The 22197-nt window shown below is 32.0% G+C and overlaps 1 protein-coding gene and 1 long non-coding RNA gene across 2 annotated transcripts in view; one reads left to right on the top strand and one right to left on the bottom strand.

Moving 5' to 3' along the window:
- Positions 1–797: 797 nt before the first annotated feature.
- Positions 798–4313, top strand: LOC143082691 (uncharacterized). Its single transcript, XR_012980444.1, has 3 exons — positions 798–821; positions 2791–2894; positions 4209–4313. It is a non-coding gene; the product is annotated as an uncharacterized LOC143082691 (long non-coding RNA).
- A 10038-nt stretch (positions 4314–14351) lies between these two features.
- The window catches only part of LOC143082690 (uncharacterized), a 42757-nt gene continuing 34911 nt past the window's right edge, over positions 14352–22197 (bottom strand). The window contains exons 14-16 of the mRNA XM_076258502.1: positions 20998–21029; positions 19053–19174; positions 14352–17514 (exon numbers count right to left, since the gene is read on the bottom strand). Coding sequence (XP_076114617.1) covers positions 17005–17514; positions 19053–19174; positions 20998–21029 — 664 coding nt within the window. The 3' untranslated portion in view covers positions 14352–17004. The remainder of the gene's footprint in view (positions 17515–19052; positions 19175–20997; positions 21030–22197) is intronic.

Below are 22197 nucleotides of genomic sequence, written 5' to 3'. Positions count from 1 at the left end.
AGGGCAAAATAACGATTAATATAGATATTGTGCCGGTTTTAATTAGTGATGTAACCGCTGCACATGGTGATATGTCAAACAAAAAAGCTACACAATAAAAAAAATTTACATTGAAGCGTAAATATATGCTGTTCGGTGTGAGCCAATGTTAGGCTCCGTGTTCAAAGTGAAGACCGTACTTTGACCTTTAATGGTTTGTACGTTTACAAATTGTGACTTGGTTGGGAGTTGTATTATTGCCCCTCATTTCACATCTTCTTATATCTATATACAATATAAATTACTAGAATAAGTTAAAAAATGTTATATCATGCAGAAATGTAAAAAAAAAATACCGTAAGCAATCAATATCAAAAACATATAAAACCCTCAGTTTAACACGCGTAATTAAGTAGCTTTTTATTAGTAGGTTATCATTTATTTAATAAAATTTTCTATCAGAAGAAGATTACTAAATCACGCCTGCTTTCTAAAAAATATCCATCATATCCAATTATCCGTGATAAACGATGTATGCATGGTAGTCAGAGTAAATAGTGATTTGACAAAAAGAAACATTGAGATTGGGACGAACGTGAATTAGGGTCGAAAATACCTAAGTTCGCACCCGACTCTAAGGGACGCAACTCTGTAACTTCCTTTCAATTCTTGTGTCCCCACAATCATCATGGTACTAAATTTTATTTACGATTTTAGCCACAAATTGAACATTTAATCAAACCAAAATGTCTTTAATGCATTAAAATTGACATTGAATAATCAAGATTGAAATCGATGTTCTGTCGATGATTCTGTTTAGAACCAGTTAATACGATTTTTTAGTGCGTATAAAATCATGTCTTCCCTTGTCGCTCCAGGTGCAAGTATTGTGATGTAAACTTAAGACGATATTTTCTGAAATACCTTGATAACCTTTAACTGTCTGAAATTCTCTTTGGGCCAAACGTTGTATAGCGTTGTATCTTTCCTAAGTTCTATGCTCGGAATGTAAACAAGCTTAGTTTATACACCATTTTTCCCATTTTCGGGAATGATGGGTCTCTGTTCTTATTTTGTTATTTATTCATTAGTTAAGTTGAGCTGTTCTTGTGTTATGACCCCTCAATTACCTAAAGTTCTAATTTTAATTCAGAATAAATTATAATTTGACAGTATTCTTAATTTAGAAATTAAGTGAATATCGGCGTATTGCTGTTGTTTCATAGCTAGTTAACCTATTCGGTTATATAATAAAAGAATATTTATTAGGTTCTTTCCTATCATTCTGTAAGTTTTCATTTGTTGATCTTGACTTGAAATGAATAATTTTAAATTCTTAGACGTTATGGTGAGGTACATGTATAAAAAACTATTCAACTAAGAAGATGTGGTATGACTGCCAATGAGAACTCTAAACAACTGGGCACAAGAGACCAGAATGACGCACAAATTAACATATATAGGTCCCTGTACGTCGTTTATACTATTCTACTATTCAATGACTCAATGTGCAGACAGATTTGCTGCTGCAACTAGGAAAAGTTATTAGGCATTGTCATTGCTGGCTAGAGTAGATACATGTATAATCAAGTTGCATGTTATACTAGTACTGTAACCAGGTGGAGAGCATGATCATTCTTTCAAAATCATCTTTGTATCAACTTGGACTGGACCTGTGTTATAAGACAACGCTTTTACTCTGACTTCCAAAGGCTGTTTTGCCAGACAAGCTTGGGCCGTGGAATGTCAGAGCTAGTCCCATATCAAAAACTGGTACTGGTGCCTTGATCATGTTCATGTTTTTTTTGTACATTAAATTTGGGTCTTCGTCGATACCATACTTTTTTCCAGACGTTCCGTATCCAAGGACATTTCAGGCATTTCCTCTGCACTTCTTGTATTATTATAACTTCATCACGGTGACAAGAATAACAGTATAGAGTACCATTAATTCATAGAACAAAACAACAAATCGCTGAAGTCATGTTTACAAATGTCAAAACGAGCCAAAGACCAAAAATTGACGAGGACAGTTGAGCGTCTTTTATGGAGACAAAAACTTTATCCTTAAAAAGTCGTTGGGGTTCTTCAATGGAAATAAAAGCAAGCTAAACTAAATGAGATTATTATTAGAGTTAAATCTCGTCTGTACTAGCCAAATTTCACAAATTTAAAGTTGTTTATTAAATAGATATATCATGAACGATGGTTTATTACGTTTTTCGGGTTATCAGTTAGATCGCATGGTTCTATTATTACAATAGGAAAACACCCGAGACGTCCAAAAAACATAAAGGTGCTCCTATTATTGGAGGAACATTACACAGTTGTGTACACACACATGGCGGCACGGAGCATGATCGGTAATCTATTTTACGATATCTAAGTGTTTCGAAACAAAGTGAAAAATATCGTGTGCCACGTGGGCGCTTACATTTGTCAATGTATGCACCATTTCTTGTCAATATACGCTAAAGGCGCAGGGCCTACGTCCTTCACGATCACTGAGTGAATGGTTGAAGTAAAATGATTGTAAATTAAATTCTTATAATTTTTAAATCAGCATTGTTCTCATTAGGGTATTGTTATTAAGTACCTACGTAACAAACTTAGTTATAGACTTATAGCATATCTTGCATAATGACAATCATGAAGACGCTTAATGAACTTTTATATTATAGGTGCACAGTTTGGTCCGTACTCAGGTGTACGTTCATGTTGCAATGGCTTTACTAGTAAATTCCTTGTGAAGAACCAGAATTGTGGGAATATATAATTTATTTATTTTGTAATGTGCCTTTATATTTACAGGGTGCACACAAATCCTTCAGGACCAAAATGAAATTGGCCAAAAAACAGAAACAGAACAGGCCAGTGCCACAATGGGTTAGAATGAAAACAGGCAACACAATTAGGTAACTATTTTCACACTGCATATCCTATCAACTCAATTTCTATCAATACATAATTGAAAGAATAGGAATTATGAAAGCATTCATTGTTGTGCTATTAAGCATACCACTACTTGTAATTCTAAGTATTGGAATACCAGTAGTAGTCTGATATATTTAATAAGAGCTTGCACATCACACACATCACTGTTAAGCTGGTATTCAAATATAGTTATCCTGTTTGGTAGTTGTCGTATTGAAAATTGTTTTGTCAGAACAGAACAGACGGATATCGATGGACAAGGTGAATGCTAAAATTTGGTAAAAAAAATTACAAATAAAGCACTATTTGCTATTATTTCTGATGACTGTTGTAATGCCATTATGTAAATGCGTAGCAGAGTTGGCATTAAGTTCTACCCTTGTCCGTCTGTTTGTACCAATATTGGTTTCCATTCTCCAACTAGTCTGCCTCAACCAAATATTATGAAACTTATACACAATGCTTATTACCACAAAACACAGATTCAGTTTGAATTTTGGTGGTGTCACTAACCGTTCTATAGTTGTGTACCTTTAAAAATGAAAAGAAATTGTTGAATTTGAATTAGGCCAAATAAAAATATATGTGTGGTTCCAGTAACCCTACTGTCCCGTCCCTACTTTTTCGGCTTAAAAATAGTCTACCCTAAAGATTTTATTGTCATTTTTCATTTAGCACTGTTAAAGTCAGAATGTTGCTCCCATAGACTCAATGTAAAAAAAAAAAAAAAAAAAAAAAATCCCTACTATCCTACCCTAACTTTTTTTCAGATGTAACTGGAACCATACATACTTTTTTATTTGGCCTTATGATGGTGTCACTTTTAACTGTTCTAGAGTTTTGCCCCTTTACATGCTAAAAAAATGCTAAATTCTTTGTTTCTGTTCTCTTACATTAAGTTTGCACCAACCAATTGTCATATAGACAATTGAAACTTTTACACAATATTTATTACCACAAAACTCGTATAGTAGAAATTTGAGTCGTGTCATTTTTACTGTTCTTCAGTTATTACCCTTTTTGATGTTGTATGATGTCCCAGGGATACATTCCCCATTTATTTTTTATCTGGTTTGGATTCAAATAATGTCAAAAGACACTTATAAATTGCACAATAACATGAAAGACGTAATGAAACATACATTCTTGTTTTTCTTTATAAAAAATAAATAAATTTTAAACATGCATACTTACATCAGTTTTTAGGGTTAGGAAAATATTTTCTTTTCTTGCATGTAGTAGAAAGAAAATTTAAATTGATAGTATGTCATCTCATTATGTTATTTGTATTTCAGATACAATGCTAAACGTAGACATTGGAGGAGAACCAAGCTGAAGATGTAAAATGGATGGATATTGTTTGGATTTAAAGTTACTGAACTATAAAACTTTTATGATTAGGAAAGAAATCATGATTTTAGTCCAAAAATAAATCTATCCAGTACAACAATTTTGTTGGTGTAATCATAAAGCCTATCAAAAGTTAACAACAATGAAAAACATGACATGTATGCAAATGCCTTGTGTTACGAAGTTCCTGTTTATGTCTATTGTCATTGACCTCATTATCATGGTTGAAGGTTCAGTGACATTTTGAAAATTTTGTTATATTTTTATACGACCGCAAAATTTGAAAATTTTTTCGTCGTATATTGCTATCACGTTGGCGTCGTCGTCGTCCGAATACTTTTAGTTTTCGCACTCTAACTTTAGTAAAAGTGAATGGAAATCTATGAAATTTTAACACAAGGTTTATGACCACAAAAGGAAGGTTGGTATTGATTTTGGGAGTTTTGGTCCCAACATTTTAGGAATTAGGGGCCAAAAAGGGCCTAAATAAGCATTTTCTTGGTTTTCGCACTATAACTTTAGTTTAAGTTAATAGAAATCTATGAAATTTTGACACAAGGTTTATGACCACAAAAGAACGGTTGGGATTGATTTCGGGAGTTTTGGTTTCAACAGTTTAGGAATTAGGGGCCAAAAAAAGGCCCAAATAAGCATTATTCTTGGTTTTCGCACAATAACTTTAGTTTAAGTAAATAGAAATCAATGAAATTTAAACACAATGTTAATGACTAATAAAGGAAGGTTGGTATTGATTTTGGGAGTTTAGGTCCCAACAGAATAAGGGGCCCAAAGGGTCCAAAATTAAACTTTGTTTGATTTCATCAAAATTGAATAATTGGGGTTCTTTGATATGCCGAATCTAACTGTCATGACTGTGTATGTAGATTCTTAACTTTTGGTCCCGTTTTCAAATTGGTCTACATTAAGGTCCAAAGGGTCCAAAATTAAACTTAGTTTGATTTTGACAAAAAATGAATCAGTTAGGTTCTTTGATATGCTGAATCTGAAAATGTACTTAGATTCTTGATTATTGGCCCAGTTTTCAAGTTGGTCCAAATCGGGGTCCAAAATTAAACTTTGTTTGATTTCATCAAAAATTGAATAAATGGGGTTCTTTGATATACCAAATCTAACTGTGTCTGTAGATTCTTCATTTTTGGTCCTGTTTTCAAATTGGTCTACACTAAAGTCCAAAGGGTCCAAAATTAAACTTAGTCTGATTTTAACAAAAATTGAAATCTTGGGGTTCTTTGATATGCTGAATCCAAAAATGTACTTAGATTTTTTATTATGAGCCCAGTTTTCAAGTTGGTCCAAATCAGGATCTAAAATTATTATATTAAGTATTGTGCAATAGCAAGTCTTTTCAATTGCACAGTATTGCGCAATGGCAAGAAATATCTAATTGCACAATATTGTAAAATAGCAAATTTTTTTTTAATTAGAGTTATCTTTCTTTGTCCAGAATAGTAAGCAAGAAATATTTAATTGCAAAATATTGTGCAATAGCAAGATTTTTTTTTAATTGGAGTTATCTTTCTTTGTCCAGAATCAACTTAAATCTTTGTTATATACAATATACAATGTATATTCACTTTTTACTACCAACTGATAAATTAAAATAATCTTTACCATTCAGTGATAACAAGCAGTTTTTAAAGGCAGTGCTTTAAGGCCTGACTTTCAAGTCATGAGGTTCATCTTTCCTTACGCAAATCTTTGCTGGGGGTCATTTTGCAAGAAATAGATCCGGAAATGTTTAAATTTCTCCTCTACTTTTTGTGGTATGTATTGGTTTTTGTTCCTTTCATTTACATTGGGAAATAAAGAAACGATCAGTGTGTATTGTTCGTTTTAAAAATCTGTTTATTAATGTGTCTTTTGCATTATAAGCAGTCAATCTGATTACAAACTATCAATATTCGAATTCCGTGTGGAAAGAGGTCCGTTCAATTTCGAGTACTATTTGCGATCTAAAGATATTTTAAAATCATTTCACTCGTTGATATAACATGATATTATAATTAAAAGTCGACTGACCTTGAATTATATTGCATAATATACAATTTAAAGTATTTCTGTACGTGAAGCCGTATGACGTTATAGTTATTTCGGTCTCAGTTATGTAAAATATGAAATTATCGTTCCTGAATAGGGTTCCACTAATTAAAGACAAGAAGCGACGGTAAAATTAAAATAGCGATAAGAAGCGACAATATAATTAATTTAGCGAGAAGAAGCGTCAAGAAGACTATATAGCGACTATACATAAATAAAAAAAATGTCATTGCAACAACTTATTCCCCATAGATATTAAAAAAAACATGCATTATTTTTTATTATAGGGGCGGTTATAAAACATTTTTTATATTACTGTACATTGATAGATAAAAATATGTTTTTATTATGAAGAAAGGGATTAGTTTTTATTAGATATAAAAAAAAATATATTTTATGCACACGCAAAAAATTGGCCATCAAAACAAAAAAATTTCAATTTCCTTTTAAAGAATTTATTGAATCAAAACCATGCAATATCATTTCCTTTCTAACAGTGAAATTCTTCTTTTTCATAGGGACATATTTGATAGGTGTAGCTTCACCCTATCACATCAAATGAGAATAGCCTCGTGAGAGAATTACGATTCGCTTGTCCCTTGTTAGTTATTGTCGCTTCGTCACTAAATTAAACTTCTTGTCGCTGTTTGTCTCTAAAATTCTTCTTGTCTCTTATTAGTGAGACCAGTCAGTTCCGTCCTTAACTTCCGTTTTTGCACTGCAAAACAATCACACAATTAACGATGCCTAGTCCTTGTTGGTGTGTACCTGAGTGTCATTTAAGAGGAGGACTTGCATTTCTAAATGACTTAATAAGAAGGAAAAGTTGGATCAACGCCATGGCTCAAACGTAGATTGTTATGTGCGAGCAATCGTAGAACCCATATCAATCAGCTGTTGTTTGCAAGGCACATTTTACTGAAAACGACTACGTTCAGGAAACTATTCATGGTAAAACTTTATTTTCTTTAAGAAATATATACTGTTATTTATATAATCGCCATGCAAGTAAACCAAAGTCTGTTTGCAACCGCAATTATCGTTTTAGAATAAAAATTAAGGGGGGTGAATTCAAGACGTCATAACTTTTGGGATTACGATTCAATATCATCTGTTTGACATTTTTTGGTTAATACTACAATTGTATGGTTTTTCTACAAGAGATATATTATACTGATAATTATTTTAGCAGTAATTATGTAAATTTCGGTTGTAATGACAAGAATTCATGAGCTATGCCTCGGGCTTTCTTGAAAAATATCAATGACAATGTAAACAGGAACAAAACATTGACATGAATGATGCTCTCCACCTATGTTATAGTTATTTAGGTATGTGTGTTGCACAAGTCTTTCACAAGTTTCAAAAAAGCTAATGTTATAAAACTTTTTTCAGGGCACATACCCACTTTATAGAGACTTGTCTACTGCCATGCATTCCCATCCTATTTTCATGCACCATTTGTAAGCAAGAGACTGAATGGTTTACAAAATTAAAAATCAGGACGGTGTCCCGTTAAACCAAAAGAACTAAACTGGATGAATATTGTAGGAGAAATCTAGAGGAAAGTTTTGATTTGTGAAATTGGTTTTCCTGAACAGATATGTACATTCATCCTGCAGGAAAGATTTATAACTGTCCACCACCAACTGACGAGCTAATGTTGAGCTTCACAGATGGAATTACTCAAACACCATAAATGCCTATGTTTTCAGCACAGATTTCACAAATCATGACACAGCTGTGCATTTTTATGCCCCACCTACGATAGTAGGGGGGCATTATGTTTTCTGGTCTGTGCGTCCGTTCGTCTGTTCGTCCGTTCGTCCGTCCGTCTGTCCCTCTTCAGGTTAAAGTTTTTGGTCAAGGTAGATTTTGATGAAGTTGAAGTCCAATCGACTTCAAACTTGGTACACATGTTCCCTATGATATGATCTTTTTAATTTTAATGCCAAATTAGAGTTTTTACCCCAATGTCACGGTCCACTGAACATGGAAAATTATAGTGCGAGTGGGGCATTCGTGTACTGGGGACACATTCTTGTTTATACCTGTTAAGAGTCGAAAACTAAATATTGTCATTTTAGAACTTATATTTTTCCAAAGGATGCATGAATGAAAGTAGTGAAATTCATTTTGCTTTGATATATAGATTTGAATTACAATTGTTCATGTTATTGTAATGCATATAAAAATAAGGAGATGTGGCAAAATGTAAATATATGATATTCTGTGAGTTTATCAAACTAAAGGGGATAAGAAATGGGTATAAGCAGTTACAGGACTGTACTACTGTACAATCTCCAACAATGAGAAAAACTCATACTGTAAAGAGAATTTCATATTTACAAGTAAGTTTTGTTTTTGCATTGAATAATTTTCTTCTATTGTCTTAAAAGCAAATATGGGAAGTGGTTAAAATGCTAATGAGACAGCTTTTATGGCCACCAGATGTCATTGTTACCTTGATTAAAAACTCCTTTTTAGCTCACCTGACCTGACTCATCACTTGGTTTCGTCGTCCATAAACTTTTACAAAAAATCTTCTCTGAAACTACTGTGCCAAATTTAACCAAACTTAGCCAAAATCATCATTGCGGTATCTAATTTAAAAAATGTGTGGTTAGACCCGGTCAACCAACCGAGATGGCCACTATGGCCAAAAATAGAACATACAGGTAAAATGTAGATTTTGGCTTATAACTCTGAAACCAAAGCATTTAGAGCAAATCTGACAAGGGTGAAATTGTCTCTTCAGTGAAGATCTATCTGCCCAGGAATTTTCAGACAAATCTGACAACCCGTTGATGGATTGCTGCCCCCAAATTAGTAATTTGAAGGAAATTTTGCAGAGTTTGGTTATTATCTTAAATATTATTATAGATAGAGATAAACTGTAAACAGCAATAATGTTCTGCAAAGTAAGATCTACAAATAAGTCAATATGACCAAAATTTTAAGTTGACCCCTTAAAGAGTTATTGCCCTTTATAGTCAATTTTTAACAATTTTCATAAATTTTTGTATTTTTTGTTAATTTTTAAAAAATATTTTCAACTGTAAATACTGGGCCATGTTTATTATAGATAGAGATAATTGTAGCACCAAGAATGTTCAGTAAAGAAAGATCTACAAACACATCCCCATCATCAAAAACACAATTTTGTCATTTTATGTGTGTCCGTTGTTTAATATGCACATAGACCGTCCAAGGTGAGCGACACAGGCTCTTGAGAGTCTCTAGGTCATTAATACAGGTAGATAACTTTATCATGTTTATACTGAAAAATAATTTTGCTTGCAGGGAGAATTTTAAAAAAGTTCTGTCTTCAAAAGAGTTGACATGTTACTATGTACATTAATCATTATGTTACTTGATGTTCTAGCAATACACACAGAACGGAGACTAGTCAATCTTTGTGAATTATTTTTCATAGGATAGGAGTAATTGAATATGTGTATATAATCAATAATTAAAAATAGTTTTATTTACATTAAAAAGGAAAAGTTCTTATGTCTTAAAAATGCATTTCATGGCGAGGTACAGAAAATATACTGTAAACAGTAGACTATAGATATAGGTGAACTAGGTACAAGAGAACTCTAAATCTTAAATACTACAAACCACCTCTGTTCTATGGAAGATAATGATATAACTGGACTAGAAATACACACAACCTGTAATTAACTGCCTTTACAGCGCTTTCGCGCTTTGATTTTACATCTTAATATTTTATGATGTATTTAAATGAGTAGTTATTGTTGCAAACTCCATTAGAAATTTTAATTGAGATTAGTTTTGGAATAAGGGAAAGGAGGATGTGATTAAAAAAATTGGGTTCAATTTTTCTCATTTGAAATTTCATAAATAAAAAAGAAAATTTCTTCAAACATTTTTTTGAGAGGATTAATATTCAACAGCATAGTGAATTGCTCTAAGAGAAAACAAAAATTTTAAGTTCATTAGAACACATTCATTCTGTGTCAGAAACCTATGCTGTGTCAACTATTTAATCACAATCCAAATTTAGAGCTGAATCCAGCTTGAATGTTGTGTCCATACTTGCCCCAACCGTTCAGGGTTCAACCTCTGCGGTCGTATAAAGCTACGCCCTGCGGAGCATCTGGTTTAGTCTTGTGAAACAGTTGCTTAATAAAAAGTAGTATACTAATAGCTATATTTGGTATATGGGATCCTTGTAAGGTCTACATGTGCACCAGAAAACCTTACCTCAATTTCCTGATTACTTTATCAAGATGAAGTCTGTTCAATATGTATCTCAGATACTAAAAGCAATAGACTAATACTAATACTGTATTTGGTATATGGAATAAGGGTAAAGTGTACATATTTAACTGGCAGGATTCATCTGACCAGGAGGCCATTTATCAATGTTTTTGTGTTGTGGTCCATTTCTCGGGTACAGTTTTGTACTTGAAGCAATAAAACCACCATACATGCTTGATAAGGAGTGACTGTAATAAGTGTATATACATGTATCTCTTCTGACCATCTCCTCATGTTCATGGTTTCTTGTATACAGTATATATAAGCAGTAAGTGCTATAATTGATGTTAGGAATTATTACATGGTGTACAAGTCTGGCAGGGCTCACCTGATTATTATGTATACAGGACAAGTACAATGAGGGTCTTTAACAAAAGAAAATAACTTGCCAAAGCCAACAATGTCAAAGGTGGAGTGGTTTGACAAAGTTGTCATCCCTGAAAGAGTTTTCAATCTTCTATTTTGTTTTGAAAGAATATAAGGAATGAAATTGTACTTATTTACATGTGGAATATACTGTAGTGAATTTGGCTGCTGGAATTTACTGTGAAATAATTGGATAGATGATTGATTGATAAATAATGCCACTGTCAGAACTTAGCACATGCTGAAATGTTGTGCCTTCTTTTCTAATCTTTGATGTGTTGATATATGATCATAAGTCCTAAATATAAAGCTTTACATAAAACTATCACACCAATTTAACATGATCCAAGAAAATGCAGTCTAGGTCAGATAAACGAAACTGGAAAATCATGTTCACCTTACAATCATTCCATACACCAACTATGCTAAATATATAGTTGACCTATTGCACTTTGCGAAGAAACAAACCTAACCAGAAAAATTTGACACTGATCAATCAACCATGAAAATGAGGCCAAGGTCAGATGAACCCTGAAACACCTTACAATCATTACATACTTTTATTAGTCTAAACATAGTTGACCTTTTGCATATAGTATCTAAGAAACAAACTAAAACCAAGAAAACTTAAGATTGACCATTGAACCATGAAAATGAGGTCATGAGCATAGAAAATGATAGTGCATATATGTTTTATAATTGTCAGACAGACTTATACACCTTATAGTTGACCTATTGCTATAAGAATTTGAAAAACCGTCCTTAACTAAAAACAAAAACTTGGCATAGAGCAATGAAATGTAAAAATGAGGTCACGGTCAAATAAATGTACACCAATTGTAGTTGCATTGCATACAGTATAAAAACAGACCAAAACACAAAACTAACTGCTGAACCATGAACATGAGGTCAAGGTCAGATGACACCTGCCAGTTGGAAAACTACACCTTACAATTGTTTACACACCAAATATAGTAGACCTATTGCTTCTCGTATCTGAGATATGGACTCAAACACAATAAGTTAACCTTGTTCACTGATCCAGGAAATAAGGTCGAGGTCAAGTGAAAACTGTCTGAAGGGCATGATGATGATGACCTTGCAAGGTAAGCAAATACCAAATGTATTTATCCTATTACTCATAATAAGAGAGGAATTAAGAATACTACAAAATCTTAACTTTTTTGTCAAGTAGTCACTAATCCATGAAAATGAGGTCAAGGACAATGGACATATATGACAGATGGTAACTTTATAATATAAGGGTATATATACAAAGTATGAAGGATCCAGCTCTTCTACCATCTGAAATATTAAGCTTGTATGCCGCTACAACTGCTGGATCACTGTCACTATGTTGAGCTTTCAAACAGAAGTTGTCGGCTCAACAAAAACTACATAGGCGGATCCAGGGGGAGGGGGGCCCTCCCTTTTTTGGCTGATTATATAGGGAATGACTGGAGCGCCCCCCTCCCCCTTATGAAAAGTTCTGGATCCGCCACTGCCATACACATTATGACAGGTAAATTGTCTTAGTTAATTGAGATTCGAGTTGAATGCAACTTTCATAAGCCGGATTTTACTTGTAACCTTAGGATTGACAAAGTAGTAAACACTGAAGATGAACTAGCAATCTAGTTCTAAATATTTTCTACACTAATGTTAGTCTATATATAGTTACTATGACCTATATATCAAAACCAAGAGGGATTCTTATATATTGTATATAACTGAACATGCATGTTGCATTGCATTCCCTTGTAAGAATCTGAATTATCATCTGGAGAGTAGAGACCACTTTTACACTTATTTAATTCTAATTGTAGTATGTACAACCTTGACTTAAGACAAAGAGGTCTTCCACTTATTGTATGTGACCATATAAGTTTAGTTCCAAGTCAGACTCATGAGTTTTAACTGGGAAATATCTTCTCTGTTCTGCAAGTATTTTCTGTCTATTTTTATTATCTGACCTTCAAACAGAAAATCAAAGGTATATACTGGGTTCAGTAGCTTCCTTGCGTTAACCCTCTATCCAGGAAATCATGAAAGGAAATGCAAGCTTTGGAAATCTGTGATAAAAAAAAATCAATATGCAGGTGCTACATAGAATTGGTAAGTTCACAATTGGGAAGCCAAAATCATCTCTAATGTTGTAAAGTTTTGTTTTTCAACATACCCTTTTTTTTATTTTAAGACGTAAATCACAATATGATCTACCTCATCAGTGAATTAAGCAATTGGAATGATTTCAACAGATTTCCACTATTTAATTTTATTTTGACCCCTTCACCTTGTTGTAAAAGAGAGGAGGTGAAAGACAGTAAAGGGATATTTAAACTCGCATAAGCTGAAAACAAACTGACAAAGCAATGGCAAAACAAAACAACCAACAGCAGTATAGAAAACAACCAAAAAATAGTCAGGTGACAATACCCACATGTTGATTTTTGGAGATGAAATGTTGTTGACTAATATATAATTCTACAACTTACTTTCTAACATAATCACTTGAATGGTATAGGTATATACAATTGGGCGCAGGACGTTTGAGCGAAAAAATTAAAACTACTAGGGGACATTTGAGGGCCAACATTAGAGCCCATTTAAGCGCCGGATTAATCCGCTCACCTGTATTTTCGATAGCCCATTTTAGCAAAAATTTACCAGGTTAAATAATGCTCACCTTACTATATTTACCATGAACAGTACTTTATATTGGTTTAATGTTCAAGTTGTTTATATTTTCATCATGGAAATACAAGTTGTTGAAACGAACAAAGGAAAAAAAAGTTTAATTTATGATGGATTCCGATATAGGATAGACAGTTCCTAATGAAATTCTATATACAGTATTGACAGGGGGTATATCTAGAGCCCATTACGTACGTTCTCTATGTTATAAATTCCAGGCTAAAATAGACTTTGAACATTTGATTTAACCTTTTAGACTTTTAGTGCTGTATTTTAATTGAAAAGTTTTATATTGTTTTATGTTGTGCTGTCTTGAGTCTATTAGTGCTGTATTTTAATGGACATGTTTTATATTGTTTTATATTGTGCTGTCTTGAGTCTATTAAACATTTCTTAATTTATTATGTATTATTTATTTACTGAAAGGTTAAAAATATTTTGCTAAATGGGGACAATTTAAATTTTTGCTAAAATGGGTTAAAATTCTTGCGCTCAAATGTGTTTTACTTTGGTGCTCAAACGTCCTTTTTTTTTGCTCAAATGTCCTCCGACGATACAATTAAATTACATCAAGAGAAACTTTGAAGAGCAGTAATATCAATTTGCAAATTATTATAAAAAAAACAAAAAGATAGGATCAGGTAGACCAAGACAAAAAGTCAATGCTTCAAAAAAACAAAGAATGATTTACAAATATTTTATTGTGATAAAATGGTCACAAAAATAATTTATTGACAATATAAGAACAAAATAATATCAGATAAACCTAAAGACAAATTTGACTATATAAAGAGATATAAACGAATACATAGAAATATAACAGATCTACTATCCAGTATAACAATTTTAACAACCAACAAATTTCTCCTCTAGGAGACATAATGGAATCACAAGAGATGACTATTAAAAATTTCTGACATTGTAGGTTTGACCAGCATACTGCAATAAACCTTTGAATATTACTACCGGTATTAATCAGACCTAAGAAATTAATGATAAAACACCCCAAAACTGTATTTAATAATAAATAAGAATATTTAAAATAATATGTTAAACCCAATAGTAATTGATTTTGAAAACAGTTTTAAAACAATATTAATAATGCCTTCATTACTAAATCCTTTTATTCATTTTATGTAATAGTAATTTATATAACGGTTAACACTTGTAACTTTATGATTTCCTCATAAAAAAGGTCTAACATAATTATATTTTGCATGTTCAATAATTTTGAAACATGGTAACAATTGAAATCAATCGTGCAAATATCTACAGAATTTATAAAAAGAACAACAACTATACTAATTCATTAAAGCTCAGATCTATAACAATAATAGAGGTAATGTTTTATTGCTTATAACATTGTCAAATAAAATATAACTCAACTAGATAGGCTGGCAAATAATAGAGAAAACTAAAGTTTTTTTTTTGTCAAATCCAATATTCATAGAAATAAGTGAACTCCTCATTTATCCAGACAAACATGAAAAAAAAATAACCATGAAAGAAAAATAATGAATTTTCATCTTGGCTGATGATAAATACATAGACAGTATTGAAAAAATGCTAATGGGAGGTAACTCAATATAATTAAATAACATGATGGTAATTACATAGTAAAACTAAATAAGGATACATAGTCAAGTTTAATAATAAATATGGAATGTTTCGATATATAATATCAATGTCATGGGGGACAAATGTGACAATATAAAAATACTGGTGTATAAAATAGCACTAATATCAAATCCCTTTTCACCAACTAATGTATCACAGTTTTAACAAATTTGATGAAACCAACTACAGAATTACCAAATAATTTTGTATCAGATGGTGTTCTAATTTCATACAAAACAATACTGAATTACAAATTAAATTATTTATGCAGAGAACATCTTGATATAAGTTAAAGGGAGTTAATACACTTTTAAGGGAGATATTAATTAACACATAAGAAGAAATCTTATGATTAGGACTTCAAATCATAAAAATTAATAATTGTGCTAAATTACTCACCAACTGAGATTTTACTAAATTTCAAAGCTTGTATATTATTAGTTACTACCCGTCTTTTAAAGAAGCACACTGTTTTTAAGATCTCAATATGTTAGGGACTTTTGACAGTAACAGCCAATTTGATGCATATTTTTAGATTTTATAAAGTAGATGTAGTAAAGATTCTAATTTGTATGGTATGGAGTCATGGACAAAATAAATAAAAGTTGTGAAATTGCAGCAAAATTGCATATCAAATTGTGTATTTTATTCATAAAAAAAATTTCTTTTAAAATAAACCACAAATTGTCTGTAGAAGGTAACATCTGTTTTTGCATAATTAACAATACTTACAAATAAATTATTTCATTCAATTATTTACAATTGTACAATGTGTCTACTTAATATTATTTTGATATGTATTTATGATACAAAATATACAATTAACATGATAAGCTTATATCAATATGTGTGTAAAACAAATTCAAATTCAAATAGAATTTATGGTTAATGAAATTATGAGTAAAAATATTATATTGCAATATGAATTTGTAAGGCTAATTAAAAAATGTAGAACTTTTTTAAAATATCAATCAAATATTGCATTTTTCTAATCTGTTTTTAGTTAAATTAAATGACTCTTTTTTTGTTTTCTGTTTTTATCTGAAACCTTTAATCTACATAATAAAGTGACCATGAGATTTAACATTAATTTAAATATGTGGGGTACATGCAAATTTCATAATTGACTTATACTATAATTGGCTAAATGATAATTGAATTTCATAATTTTTGCATATATTTTTTTTTTGTAATTTCAATAATGCTACCAAATAACTTCAACGCAATGTTAACATAATTACTGCATAAATGAAATCAATTGATTAGACATTAACATATTGATATGAGTTTGCTGAAACTGAAACTGTTATTAAAAAGTTGAATTAGTTTCTACTGACCCTTCAAGGGTTTAAAAGAAATTCCATATTCATCTAGATCAAGGAAAATCATACTTATCACATCGGATAATTTTGCAACTGCTATGCAGTTAAATTATAAAAATAAGAAAATGTGGCAAGACTGTCAATGAGACAACCATATCACTTCAATTCTGTTTTTCAAATGTATGAATATAATTTACAACTGATAATGTTAAAATTGTCTTTTCTATGGCATTAACATAAAATTCAACTTTGAAAATCATCAATTCCCTTTGCTGACCATTGAGCGATTACATTTTAGACACTCAATTGAGCAGAAAAATAAATCCAAACTGCAGAAATTAAACCCAGTATTCAGCAAACACTCTATAAATGACAAATTAAATTACTTCAAAATTGACTATGATATATCTGCCATGGAATGCCTGGTCTTTGAAGGTGTTTTATTTGAATTAACAATACTGCGTAGCTCATCACGGATAGATTGAATTGTTTGATCAGGAGTCGCTTCCCTTTGAGAAAGGTTTGTTGTCACTATATCTGTCTCATCCATATCTTTTGATGTTTTGGAGTGAGGTCTATGAGGTTTAGAATGAGACACGTTGCCATTTAGATTTTTCATTTCTACACTTTGCTGAGAAGGTCCTTTTGAACCAATATGACTAGATTTAAGACCAGATAAATTTGAGCTTTTAGTTGCTCCAATGTCATTCAGCATTGTGGATCTATTTGGTTCATAATTTCCAGATTTTCTATGTTCATGTGGCCCTCCACTCTTATCTAAATCCATAGTCCTCAACAGAATAGGTTTTGGAGGTTCTGTGGTCAATGTTGGACCATTGTAATTAACATTTGCCACTGGTCTTTTACCAGGACTCTTCTTGTTGAAATCTCTCCCTAATGATGTTTGCTGTAATAATACATAATCATATTCATATTAAACTATTAAATCAAAACCTAACCAAGGATGTTTTACTTTACAATTATTAATGCTTATAGTTCTTTATTGATACTAATTTTTCACCATTGCACAAGGTCAAGTTTTACAAGACTGTTTATGGGGTCTTTACACTAAAACCATTAGATGTGTAATAATTAATATCTTTTCTTGGATACATGATCTTTTTATTAATTGTTATTGGCTTGAAACTAGCTTCCATTAAATTATTGGATCAATCTCTTTCATCTAATTTTCATAGTTTGTTATTATGTTGTGCTAATACACAACTGTCCCAGGATAGAGGAGGGCTGGGTGCTAGCAAACATGATTCACCTACTAACATTATGTTTGTTCCTGTCCCAAGTCAGGAGCCTGTTATTCAGTGGTAGTCGTTTGTTGATGTACCGGAATGGTTTGTTGTTTGTTAGTTACATAAATCATGCCGTTTTTTTCTCATTTGAAGTGTTGAATGTTTTCGAATGTCAGGGCCTTTTATAGATAACAGAAATTTGACTTGGATTAACAACAGAATCTTGGCATGGATTAACCACAGAAAGTTATCATAAATTATTATATAATTAAACATTACTAATTGATTGACTGTTGGTGATCAGTTTTGGCATTTTTGTGGCAGTTAGGTTTTATTGCTGAAGGGAGCTGGAGTACCAGGACCATGACCTGAATCAAGTAAAACTTACATTCCTTGTCAACTAAGATTGAGTGGTGGATCCAGAAGTGGGGGCCCACTGACTGCCTAAGAGGGGGCCTGATTCAGTTATGCTTCAGTGATTCCCTATATAAGCAACACAATTTTTCCCAGAAAGGGGGGGAGGCAGGCCCCTTGGCCCCCCTCCCATAATCCCCCTCTGAGACTGAAGTCAAGAGCATTTGCCAACTTAGAAATCAAAGATATTTATAATTGCTATTAATAAAGCAGCATTTTCTGAACTATAAAACTTGGCATGGGTAAGATGTCTTCTTGATAAGAAATTTGGTAAGACCGTAACAAATTATGGACATTGATTTAAGTACAACTCAATCTGCAACTCTGTATGATCTTACCACAGAACTTAGCATTGGTCAAAATGCTACTTAATTAACACTTCTGTATGGATTAACAAAATAATTTCTAATGCAACATTGTTTGTAACGTTCATTTTGATTGAATAACATCACCTATTTTCAAGTCATCAATTAAGAATTGATGCTTTGAAAACTTATGCGCAAGCATAGACAATGTATGAAAGATTTTAAATATATATGATTTGACGTTGTTTTCTGTCAGTTTCATTAGAATGGAGATAACAGTATTGTACTTTAAGCTCTGATGGCATCAATTGGTGATTTGGTGGTATGAATACCTGTTTCTGGCTCCACTAATGTGTCGACAGTAAACTTAATTTGTGACCATCAAATCATCAGTTGATGCTGTCAAGAGCTTAAAATAGAATACAGTTATTTCCTAATTGGATAAAAGTTCTTCTTGATAACATTTTTGTATAGCTTACCATAGAATTAGGCATAGATATAAGTGCTACTTGATCAGCAGCTCTGTAAGGACTCCACGTCTGCAGTGTTTCTGGCTGTGGTGTATGATTTGTATGTACAAACATTGGCTCATGCCTTTTCTCTATAAAAAATAAAGTGTTATTAGACAAGAGTGCACACACTGAAATGTCTCGCCTTCTTTACTAATCACTGATATTATGTTGATAGTCCTAAGTATAAAGCTTGATTACAACTGTCACATAAACTTAACATTAACCAAGATAGCTAAACAAAGACCAATGAACCATGAAAATGAGGTCAAGGTCAGATAAACCATGCCAGGCAGACATGTACAGCTAACAAAGCTTCCATACAAAAAATATAGTTGACCTATTACTTATAGTTTAAGAAAAATAGACCAAAACACAAAAACTTAACACTGTGCAATGAACCGTACAATTGAGGTCATGGTCAAATAAAACCTGCGGGACTGACATATAGATCATAATATATTTCCATACACATAATATAGTTGACCTTTGGCATATAATATTAGATAAAAAGACCAAAACTTAAAAACTTAACTTTGACCACTGAACCATGAAAATGAGGTCAAGGTCAGATGACATCTGCCCGCTAAACATGTACACCTTACAACAATTCCATACAACAAATATAGTAGACCTATTGCATAAAGTATGAGAAAAACAGACCAAAACACAAAAACTTAACTATAACCACTGAACCATGAAAATGAGGTCAAGGTCAGATGACACCTGCCAGTTGGACATGTACACCTTCCAGTCCTTCCATACACCAAATATACTAGCCCTATTACTTATAGTATCTGAGATATGGACTTGGCCACCAAAACTTAACCTTTCACTGATCCATGAAATGAGGTCAAGGTCAAGTGAAAACTGTCTGACGGGCATGAGGACCTTGCAAGGTACGCACATACCAAATATAGTTATCCTATTACTTATAATAAGAGAGAATTCAACATTACAAAAATTTTGAACTTTTTTTTCAAGTGGTCACTGAACCATGAAAATGAGGTCAAGGACATTGGACATGTGACTGACGGAATATTCGTAACATGAGGCATCTATATACAAAGTATGAAGCATCCAGGTCTTTCACCTTCTAAAATATAAACCTTTTAAGAAGTTAGCTAACGCCGCCGCCGGATCACTATCCCAGTATGTCGAGCTTTCTGCAACAAAAGTTGCAGGCTCGACAAAAACAAAAAGGTTGTATTTTAATTTCATGTCCAATTGCATTTAAATATTTTGTTTATGGAAAATTTATGATTGAATATTGTTTGATTTAAGTCCAGTGACATACATTTCAGACATGTTTAGGATGAGAAAAAAATAACAATTATTACAACAGTTAGGTCCTGTGATAGGGTTGAGAAAGCCGAGAGGAATATTGAGGATGCCACTGGAAAACATTGAGTAGTTGAGCCTTATAACGGGGCTAACTGTGTACCCCTCAAAGAGTTGCAACAAGGGTTCTCTAATGTGTATGTAAGTAAAATTGAGTATCTACCAATATATCAAAAGTCATTGATGAATAAATATGAATTAAGATAAGATAAAGTAACTGCTCATTGGTTTATAATGGAAAAGTACTTATATGTGAATCAAAAAGAAATAAAAATATAAAGTTTTAGAATGAAATATGAGAAGAAAGCTCCTATGAAGAATTGAAATTTTAATCAATTAAAGCATTTGTTTGTTATGTAAAACAAGACATTTTAAAATTTTAAAACATACAACAAAAACATATACTTTTTTTTTATTTTGACAGATAAGACTCACAAATGAAAGCCATTTCTACATTTAATTTGCTAATTTCAGTAAAAGTTTATACCATAAGTTTGTAGCTATATTGGCCTTCAAAACATTAAAAGTATTAAACATGTGGTTTTCAAGCTGTCAAACTGAAACTACAAATTACCTGATTGAGCTTTTAAATCATCTGCTCTAAATCTGAAAAATAACAATTATAATGAAATATTGTAATGCAAATATTCTACTGGTTCTGTAGCTAAATTAAAATCTCACACAATTCATTTTATTGTAAATAAATTGTCTACTGGTAATTTGTTTCATTAAATATGATATAAACAAGAATGTGTCCCCAGTACACGGATGCCCCATCCTTACTATCAATTTCTATGTTCAGTTGACCGTGAAAATGGGGGAAAATCTCTAATTTGGCATTAAAATTAGAAAGATCATATCATAGGGAACATGTGTACTAAGTTTCAAGTTGATTGGACTTCAGCTTCATCAAAAACTACCTTGATCAAAAACTTTAACCTGAAGCGGGACAAATGGACGAATGGACGGACAGACGGACCAATGAACAGACGGACGGATGCACAGACCAGATAACATAATGCCCATCAATGGGGCATAAAAATTAAAGAACATGAGGCTCCATAGTCAGAGACATTTTTTAAATGCTTCACTTCTTGACATGTTAAAATTGTTATCAACAATTAATCAATTACTTTTTAAAATGCCATTTTCACATTTAAAGCATCAATTGCAATATCTTAAGATTTTCTATTGAAACAGGAATGACAGCATGTGGACAAAAACCATTCTCTTTTCAATTCTAATGTCAGTTCTCTTTTACAATAAATTATCCTACAAGATGTAAAACATACATCTGACATTTAAACATATTTTGTGCATACAAAACTTAATAAAACTACATTTGAAATTGAACTAAAATTACAACATAAGATTAAGAATTTTCAAAGCAGCATGTGTCCCTCAGAATCAGCTTTCTTCTAAAATCCAAAAACTTAATAAGTGACATTCATCAATTATTTAACAGTCGTGATATTTTTCGTTACATAACTTAGTCATAATGTGAAAACTGTAAAAAAAAAAATGGAAATTTTTATCAACCGATTACTTTTTTGCAGAATTGTAGCAGAATCAAAATGTGGAAATAAACCACTGAATTATATGGCAACAGTGATAATTTTACATCCAATTCAAGTTTTAACCTGTTTTTCTTTAAATGGCAACTTCAGTTTTAAATCATAAAAGATGGTGTGCAGGTTCAAGACTGTGAACATATTTGTCAGATTCTGCTTCAAGTATGCAAAAATAGTAAGGTTTTTTTTATTGGTTGGCACAT

This window comes from Mytilus galloprovincialis, chromosome 7 (genome assembly GCF_965363235.1).
Source record: "Mytilus galloprovincialis chromosome 7, xbMytGall1.hap1.1, whole genome shotgun sequence".
In the NCBI taxonomy this organism is placed as follows: domain Eukaryota; kingdom Metazoa; phylum Mollusca; class Bivalvia; order Mytilida; family Mytilidae; genus Mytilus; species Mytilus galloprovincialis.
This window is presented reverse-complemented; position numbering and strand designations above follow the sequence as displayed.